The following is a 10164-nucleotide window of genomic DNA, read 5'->3' as shown; positions in this document are numbered from 1 at the left end:
AAAATAGTTAATTATTATCTTTATAAGAAAATTATATTATTAAACCAAATATAAATTACTTCGTTATTGTACCTAAATTAAATTATAATAAAAAAATTGAATTAAAAAATTACACAAAAAATGAGGAATTTTAAATAGTTAATTTGATACGAATATCGATATATTTTTGTTATGCATAAACTACTGTATATTGATGTATATCACTTAAAATTCAAGATTACAAGTAATTATGCATAAGTACAACTTATTAAAGCTCGATGTTTGAATTCGTATAAATAACTGCGGCTTAACATAATCAAATAAAGGATGAACATCTCATTTTAAAATATAAAAAATCTAAAATATAATTAGTATAATTATCGAGTTCCAACAAAATAAATAATTATTATCTTTATAAAAAAAATTAAATTATTAAACCAAATATAAATTACTTTGTTATTGTACATAAATTAAATTATAAAAAAATTAAATTATAAAATTACACAAAAAAATGAGAAATTTGTATAGTTAATTTGATACTAATATCGATATATTTTTACCAAAATTTTATGATATCTTCAAACAAATATTTTATTCAAAAATAAAAACATTATCGCTTTCTCAAAATCACATAAAGCCATATTATAACATCGACTGAGATAAAGAATAAAATGAAATATTAAAATCACGATGTATCTTGCTGCATTACGCGAGTACGCTTCTAGTTTTTTATAAAGATAATAATTAAATTTATTGTTAGAACTCAATGATTATCCTAATTATATTTTAAATTTTTAATATTTAAAATGAGATGTTTACCCTCTATTTGATTATATTTATCTGCAGTTAGTTACATGAATTTAAACATAAAGTTTTAAGAAGTTGTACTTATGCATAATTTACTTGTAATCTTGATTTTAAATAATATACATCAATAAACAGTACTTCATACATTAAAAATAGTTTTTAAGAGTTTTTGTTGAATGTTTTATAATATATTATAGATAAATGTGAAAAATCTTTGAATTAAGGCTGTATTTGACAAACTAATTACTGAAATATCATTGAAAAATCAAAATGATATAATATGTAAATTTTAGATTTGTAATTTTTTTTAAGAAAAAAATCTACATTAATTTATGATTTTAAATAACCATTACGTATAATATGAATAAAAATAAATGGCCATAAATATTTTATTAAAATCATTTAACCCAATTTTATAACTTAAATAAACATTATTAGAATTGTTATATTTATTTTTTGATAACTAAATATATTGAATAACAATTAAAAAAAATTAATAACTAAATAATTAATAACTAATATTAATCTATGATGTATATTTAAAATTAATTAATAATTTTCAACTAATATTTATTAATATCAGTAGTAATTTATTTTTATTTTTAATTATTAATAAATTGTGTTTATTATATTTATTTATGATTAATATTAATAAGGATTATAATTAGAAAAAAATGACAAGAACTCTTCAAAAGTTATCAAGTAAGATCTCAATAAGTCAGTTTATATCTATCCAAACATGTACTAAATGCTAATAGAGTGAGAAAACTATCATTTTATTATTTCTACGGATTACATACTTAAAATTTTGTTAAAATAATAAACATATCAAATATTTGAGTAAATTATATTTTTCATTCTTGTGATTTATTGAAATTTTCTATTTCGGTCCATATATTTTTGAAATTACAATTTTCACCCATTTGAATTATAATTTATTATTGTTTTCACTCTTATGATTTAAATTTTATCACTTTTTTCATTCTTATGGTTTACAGTTCATTTCCGTTTCATTCCTCACACTTAAAAGTAGCACTTGATCCCGGGAATGAAAATAAAAATAAAAATAAATTACAAATTCAAAAGATGAAAACTAAAATTTTAAAACCAAAAAGACGAAATCCAAGTTATATAATAAACCACAGACATAAAAAATACAATTTACTTTAAACATTAATACAATTAATGCTAAAACTCACAAAAGAAATAGCAAAATCTGTGACAGGTTCTAGAAAACTTTAATTTTGGACTAATTTTTCTCTTCAACTAATTATTGAAGTTTTTACTAAAATAAGAAAATTTTCAAATTTTGACAACTTAAAATGGTTTTTTTATTATTCTTGTGACATCTTTAATTTGACTATTAAAAAATAACATTAAAAACATAAAAAATACAGGTCCATTCAATATTAAAAAAAATCAACTTTAATCATAGACAAAAGAAAAACTATATTCAATATTATAATAACAACAAATGTTTTAATATATTAAATTTTTAATCACTACATACAAAAAAAATACGGGTCCGTTGAATATTAAACGTTTTATATATACCTCCACCGTTACCTTTTAATGTTTTATTATATTTATTTTTAGCAATTTTTTTATTTTTAAAGATTACAACATAAATTATATTATTAAAATATTTAATATATATTATAAAATATTAATTCTCTATTTTCGAATCCCTATAATTGAAGCAAACTGAGTTTCAAGCGTTAACCGGAGAGCACCCCGAAAAGATGAAGCGAGCAAAGGTAGCAATCATCGCAACACCCGCCATCGGCAACCTTGTTCCTGCCGTGGAATTTGCAACCCACCTCATCAACCACCATCACCGTTGTATCTCCGTCGCAATACTCGTAATTTCCATGCCTCAAAGGCCACTCATCGACGACTACGTCATATCACGAACCTCCACCCAACATATTCGATTCATCCAAATCCATACTGTTGACCCACCGCCGCCAGATCAATATCACTCCACCATCGAATTCATTTCTCTCCACATAGAAAACCATAAACCCAATATCAAACAAACACTAAAAAACCTCATGGATGTCGACGCCGTTCCTGACTCCGTCCCGGTACCACTCGTCGGATTATTCATCGACATGTTTTGCACTTCGATGATTGACGTCGCCAATGATTTAGGCATTCCGAGTTACCTATTCTTCACGTCTCCTGCAGCTTATCTTGGCTTCGTACTCCACCTCACAACCTTTCCGGCCACCGAGTCTATAAGCTTGGCGACTGAGTTAACAGTACCGAGTTACGCCAACCCAGTTCCGCCTAACGTCCTTCCATCATTCTGCATCAAGAGAAAGGAATCAGGTTACTCAACGTTTATACATCACGCGCTTAGGTACAAAGAGACCAAGGGTATTGTTGTAAATACGTTTCAAGAGCTCGAACCCTACGCGCTCGACTCTCTGTCTTCCTCTAAATACTTCGGTTTGCCACCGGTTTACCCGGTTGGGCCGATAATTGATCATTTTGGACCAGCTAAGTGGCACCCAAACCGTTCCGGGCAGGAAAAGATCATCGGATGGCTCGACCGGCAGCCATCGGGATCCGTTGTTTTCCTATGTCTTGGTAGCATGGGGAGCTTAAGCCGCACCCAGGTGAGAGAAATTGCAACTGGTCTGGAGCGAACCGGCTACCGGTTCTTGTGGACACTTCGTGAACCGGCCAAAGCAAAGCTAGAGCTTCCAAATGATTACAAGGAATTTGATGAAAATTTGTTTCCCGATGGATTCATCGATCGGACGGCTGAAACGGGGTTGGTCTGCGGGTGGGCCCCACAGGTGAGTGTGCTGGCACATGAAGCAATTGGTGGGTTTGTGTCACATTGTGGATGGAACTCAATTTTGGAGAGTCTATGGTACGGTGTACCGATTGCCACGTGGCCTTTATATGCAGAGCAACAGTTGAATGCATTTGAGATGGTAAAGGAGATTGGATTGAGCGTGGAGTTAAGGTTGGATAGTAGAGATAAGAGCAGCGATCTGGTGTTGGCGGAGGAGGTGGAGAGAGGTGTGAGGGAGTTGATGGACGGTCGTGATGGTGAGTTACGGAGAAAAGTCAAAGAAATGAGTGAGAAGAGCAAGAACGCTTTGATGGAAAATGGATCCTCTTTCGGATCTTTAGGAAATTTAATCGATATCCTCTTTTCCAACGTTTGAGTCGATCCATGATAACAATTTATGATTCAATAAAATTGAACCCATCAAATTTACATATTCAATTATTAATTAATAAAGTATTAAAAATATATATTTTGTTTTATCTGATATTTGTATTCTTTAATATGGTATAGAATATTTATTTTTTTGTGATTTATGTTATAAATTATGTTCATCGTTCGATTTATATTAGGGATGACAAAAAAACCCGAAATCGATGGTGAAAACCAAAATTTTTGGGCCAGATTCGAGGACATCTTATCGGAAACTAAGCAGAGATCGAGGACAAATTCGGAGATTTTAACGGGGACGAGGGCGGGGACGGTGATAATCGGCCCGCCCGGCCCGATATATATATATATATAATATATATATAATATCATTAAGAAAATAGTAACATTAAAATTTAAAAGACTTTTATCCAATTTACATACTCAACCCAAATAAAGCTCACGGAAAAGTCTAGTTTATTTGTCTAAAATTGTGATTTTATGATGTTTGAATTCATGTTTAGTTATATATTGTAATCTAATATATTGTTTGCAATTTGTTCAATTATGTTTGAGACATTTAAACTTACATCTTTAAAAAATTGTAATTTGCTTTTAATTGTGAAAATCAACATACTGTAATTCATTTTCAGATAGGTTTCGGGTTCGGTTATAACCAATGGTGAAAATAAAGATTTTTACCCTTAACGGGTTCCCCAACAGGGATCGGGAAAACCGCGGGGACCCGATGAGGATCCCCGATAAGATCCCTGACGGGGATCAGGGCAGTTACGGGGATGATTTTAGCTATTGGTTTCGAGGACGGGGATACCTATACCCGGCCCATTGCCATTCCTAATTTATATGGATATCTACTTATTAGTGACCAAACTATTTTTGTCACAAAATATGTAAATTAATGAAACGTAATTTATTAATTGACAACTAATTATATGTAATATAACCAAGTGAACGGAAACAACTAAAAAAATAAAACATTATATTATAACCAAATTTTGGAAATATAGCCACGTCATTGATGGATGTGTAGTCAGGAAAGATAAGATGCACATTGAAAAATGATTCTTCATCGTGTCGACTCAATGGAGAAATAATCTGTTTAAACTTCATAACATCGGCGTCGACCACTTCTTTATAATCCACGGACGACTTTAATTGTTTAGATTGTGATTGAGAAACGAATATGCTTTTGAATGCTTTGAAGGGTGGAAGCAACTAGACAACATCATGTTCGAAGATGGTAGGCTCTCGGACATCTCGATCATTGTGGATAAGCATGTCTCTACAGAGATTTTAGGTGCCACGTTTAGTTTTATGGGTATGGTGATGGTCAATGGTAGAAGATGCAGAGTTGAGAACGTAAAGCGAGATACACCACTTTATCATGCATGTAATTATATATGATATTGAAACTTGTAACTTCTTGTTTGAATTTGTCACTATATATACTCCTATGCTCTCATAAAAATTGCAATATTTCTTTGGCTTCTAGCAATTACTGATTGCTGACTGAGTCAGTCCGATTAGCAGTTAGTAAACAACTACTTACTTACTTATTGTCATCATTACAAAAATATTGACGATATGGTTTGGCTCCATGAGGTTTCATTTTTGTCATTATTTTAAAGGTACTTAAATATTTATCCTAAACTATGCTAGTGAAATATTGCAATTTTTATCAATTAAGAACCTTTGATCGCCTAACAACTTAAAGAATAAGTGAATGGAATGGGTATTAACGTTTTTCCCCACTTGGGACAACAAAATACTACAAAATAGTAGATCAAGAATTCGAAATTTACCACTAGGATATTGTGAAAAGTTATACTTAAGACCAACACCAAGACCCAACAAAAAAAGCGAGAAACAGACATGACCAAATATATCTTCCAATCGAAACAAATGTTTATAGAACCTATGACTATCAATAAAAATGCGACATTTTTAGCCAAAATTGCTAAGCCTTTAAATAACATGAACGAGCCTTTCCAATCTTTGTGGAAGTCCCGTTACACTTGTACCAAAATAAGATATAAATGTTGATTGGAACGCCCTGTTACACTTACACCAAAATAAGATATAAAATTTCACACCATGTATTATATTAAAAATCTTATAAATTTGTTAGACCCCATAACTCTCATACGTAAAAGTAATGAAAAATATACTAAATATCGAATTTGATCCAACAAATAACGATAATATATTAGATGATAGAAGTTGTCCAATTCAATCATTATTTTGATAAGACGAATTGTTTGTTCAACTCTAATCGGAATGGATTGATTGTTAAAATTCAACAACAAAGAGGGAGTGATCCGGGAGTCCCGTGTGGAAGGGCTCTCGCTCAACGGATCAAAGGTACGCCGGGGATAACAGGCTGATGACTCCCAAGAGCTCTTATCGAAGGAGTCGTTTAGCACCTCGATGTCGACTCATCACATCCTGGGGTTGAAGAAGGTCCCAAGGGTTGGTTGTTCGCCGATTCAAGTGGTACGTGAGTTGGGTTTAGAACGTCGTGAGACAGTTCGGTTCCTATCTACCGTTGGTGTTAAATGGAGAACTGCGAGGAGCCAACCCTAGTACGAGAGGAATTTCTACCGTATCCACTAGATGTGTGAATTGATAAATACCAACAACTAAACCAAGTCTACGAGACCATTTCCATCGACGATTGTTGAAATAACTGTTTCAATTGGATTTGGGGTTTGACCAAGGGTTTGGTTGGTTGGTTGGTTTTTGTTAAGTCTTATATGAATAAAGTTGTTTATGTAGTATGTGAAGGTTTTTGTTTACAAGGTCTTTTTCATAGATGAAATGAAGCTGTTTTTTCAATTTTTAATTTTAGGGGGGTTGGGGGGATGTTTGTAAAAAACTTGGTTTTCTGCGTAAGCTCCTCTATAGCTTGCTGAATAAACCACTTTCAATATTATTAAACCACTAGCAAACCATCATGTATAGTTGACCGAATAATCCATAAGTCTCATTAATCTTATTAAGCTCATTAAATGTTAGCATACAAACCGTAAGACAATAACTTATACATTAATTATTTAGGGATTGTTTACCAAATTTTCCATTAAGTCTTATATGGATAAATTTGTCTGTTTGCATAAATTTATGTTGTTGTTTACTTTTCTATCTGAATTAACAGTCTGAATAACATAAATGACTAATTTACCCCTGAGTATTAGGGGTGTACAAAAAATGGAAAAGTCTAGAAAAACCTAATGGACTTTAGTGTTTGGAATGATTAAGTCTTTGGACAATTTTTTAAAACAAATAAGTTATTGGACATTCCAAAACATGTTAAATAACTCATTGGACTTTCTAAAACCTGTTAGATACATTCTTATGACCTATACAACTCGTTAACGTGGTAAAATAATGAAAAAAGTTTGAAAAAAACCCAATGGACATTCATATTTTGAACGATTAAGTCCCTAAACATTTCTTAACCAAAAGAGTACTTAGATCTATAAAATGAAACAAATATATCAAAAAAGTACTTACATTTACAAATAGAACAATGTCTTTCATTAATGAGACTTGTGATCACGTTAGACCAACATGTTTTCATGAGACCATTTTTTACACTTGAAACTTCAGAAGAAAACATTGTGAAAGTAACCTCTACAGTATTTTTGTTATGAAGGTTCGGATTTTTTTACATTCACAATGTTTTTTTATGAAGTTTCAAGTGTAAAAAATGGTCTCATGGGTCTCACGAAAATAGTCTCGTCTTACATGAACCCAACCCTCATTAATAAATATCATGACACAATGTTCAAACAAAATCATCAAATAACTGGCTTTTGGGCATATACACTAACACTCTCGTGCTTCAATTTATGGCTTTGTCGATTAAGGTAGTTTTATTGAAACACCTTATGGTTGTTTTATTTTGTCCTTATTACACATGCTTCGGATATGGGCTTAAAGGGTTTCATAGTTACTTTTCTTTTACTATCTATGTATTTTATTGTTTATTGTTTCTGTTGAAACCCTACACCTACTGATTAGTCCAGTGAAAGATCCTGAAACATAAGAAAGCTTGGATAGCTAACCTGCCCTGAGCTTTTGACTGACCTTGGACTATTGGGCATAACCACAAACAACATACCATAGATGATGTACTAGCATACAAGACAAGTTTCAACAAGTTTTTAGAATCATCAATCTTATAATCAAAATCCCATGTTGGTTACAGATTGAGGTCTTATTATTGTTTTAGAGATAAGAGAGTATTTAAGATTCATACATTTAATTATATTAGAAAGAGCCAATAATGTATGAACAAATAATGATAGTTTTGGAAGTCTAAATGTGCGTTTGGTTTGCAGAAATGGAATGAAATTGATGGGATTTGGATTTGAAATCCATTCCAATCCCGTGTCTAGTTTACGGGATTGTCAAGATTTGAAATCCAAGTAATTAAATGGATTTGGAAATCCTTTGGAAATGGACAGTATTTTGAAATCCAAATACTGTCGGATTTCATTCCTACCCTAATTTCAGCCGGCTCGCTTCCCTTGAAAAAAAAAACACTGCATACCGCATCTCCTCTTCGTCCATGCTCTCCTCGTCGTCCCTACCCCCCTCCTCCGTCCCTACTCTCCTCTTCATTAGTTGACACATACAGTTTTATCTTCGAAGGGACAATCCACGCAAAGGAATTTAAAATGTTGGGGTCTTGTAGTCTACTATCTATACTGTATTATAAAAATTTGAAAAAAAACTCTTAAAAACCATTCTTTATGCATGAAGTACTATGTATTAATGCATATTACTTAAATTTTAAGATTATAAGTAAATTGTGCATAAATACAACTTATTAAAGCTCAATTTTTGAATTCGTATAACTAACTGTAGATAAACATCTCATTTTAAATATTAAAAATCTAAAATATAATTAGGATAATCATTAAGTTCTAACAAAATCATTATCTTCATAAAAATTATATTGATAAGCCAAAAATATATTACTTTGCTACTAGACATAAATTAAATTATAATAAAAATTAAATTAAAGAAATTGTAAAAAAACGAGAATTTTTAAATAGTTAATTTGATATTAATATTGATATATTTTTTCAAATTTTATGATATTTTCAAATTTATTTTTATTCAAAAGTGTAAATGTTATCTTTCTCAAAATCACATAAACCGTATTATATCAAAAGAGACAAAACATAAAACGAAACATTAAAATAGAGATGTATCTCACTGCATTGTACGAATACCTTTCTAGTATTATTAAAACAATAAAAGATAACAAATTATGTAATTCAATTTTGAAAGAAATTGAAATATAATTAAAAGTTTCCCTTTTGTTTTTATTTCAGTTTCAATGAAAAGAAAAAGAGAGAAAAATGAAAAAGGGAAGGAAGGGAAAAGAAACCCTCCCTCCAAAACCCCTCTCCGCCTCCTCTGAGTAAATTTGATCCCCCCCCCTGTCACTCTCCTCTTCAGCCGTTAGCTGCACGCCATAAAGAAGATAAGCAAGCACTCGCACGACTAACAAACTCTTTCTGTTAGACCATGAGCGAAGATTCATCCAATAGTCCCGCTGCAAATGAAGCAGAGAAGACTACAATAGAACCAATTCGGCTGCCTACAATCGAAGAAGTAAGGGGTCAAGATATTTGGAATAATTGTGCTGTTAAAAGCGTTGCCAGCGGAGTTATGGGTTTGTTTCTTTCTTTGGTTTCTAATCACTGTCTATTTTGTTCATCTTTCTTCTTTTTTTTGCATATACATTGGCCCCAAATTAAGAGCTTTTCTTTACAATTCGCTATCGAAGAAGAATAGATTATTACAATGTTCTCATCGTCATTTATTGAGGAAGAAGGCAATTTGTGTCGTTTCATGTAGAATATGTTGCATAAGCTTAACTTTTGAAAAGATGATACCAGGATAAATATTTGTAATAACAAAGATAAATAATTGGAAACTGCTGCTACTAAGGGGCCGCTTGGTTGAAATAATGGAATTAGGTGGAATTGGAATTCCATCAAAAGAATTTGACTTTAAAGAGATCGGAATGGAATTTGACCATGCTTTTGATTGGTAGGAATTGTAATGGAATCTTTCAAAAGAAATGAAACAACCGTCTTTGTTTGGACCACCTCACCCATCGCACCGCCCACACCCTACCAACCACCATGTCACTGATGTCGTCG

The 10164-nt window shown here is 31.6% G+C and overlaps 2 protein-coding genes across 2 annotated transcripts in view; both read left to right on the top strand.

Moving 5' to 3' along the window:
* Positions 1–2466: 2466 nt before the first annotated feature.
* LOC112523986 (UDP-glycosyltransferase 43-like) lies at positions 2467–4006 on the top strand. The gene has a single exon (XM_025133673.1). The coding sequence runs from the start codon at positions 2529–2531 to the stop codon at positions 3969–3971; it is 1443 nt and encodes a 480-aa protein (XP_024989441.1). The 5' UTR covers positions 2467–2528; the 3' UTR covers positions 3972–4006.
* Positions 4007–9362: 5356 nt separating this feature from the next.
* Positions 9363–10164, top strand: part of LOC112521395 (mitochondrial import inner membrane translocase subunit TIM22-4-like) — a 10323-nt gene continuing 9521 nt past the window's right edge. Inside the window, exon 1 of the mRNA XM_025130230.1 lies at positions 9363–9671. Coding sequence (XP_024985998.1) covers positions 9524–9671 — 148 coding nt within the window. The 5' untranslated portion in view covers positions 9363–9523. The remainder of the gene's footprint in view (positions 9672–10164) is intronic.

Source organism: Cynara cardunculus (genome assembly GCF_001531365.2).
Source record: "Cynara cardunculus var. scolymus isolate 2C chromosome LG 1, CcrdV1, whole genome shotgun sequence".
Taxonomy (NCBI): Eukaryota; Viridiplantae; Streptophyta; class Magnoliopsida; order Asterales; family Asteraceae; genus Cynara; species Cynara cardunculus.
Note: the sequence above shows the minus strand (reverse complement) of the source record. Positions and strands in the feature narration are given on the sequence as shown.

Coding starts and splice junctions, on each gene's coding strand:
- LOC112523986 (XM_025133673.1), top strand. CDS start 2,529: ATGAAGCGAGCAAAGGTAGCAATCATCGCAACACCCGCCATCGGCAAC.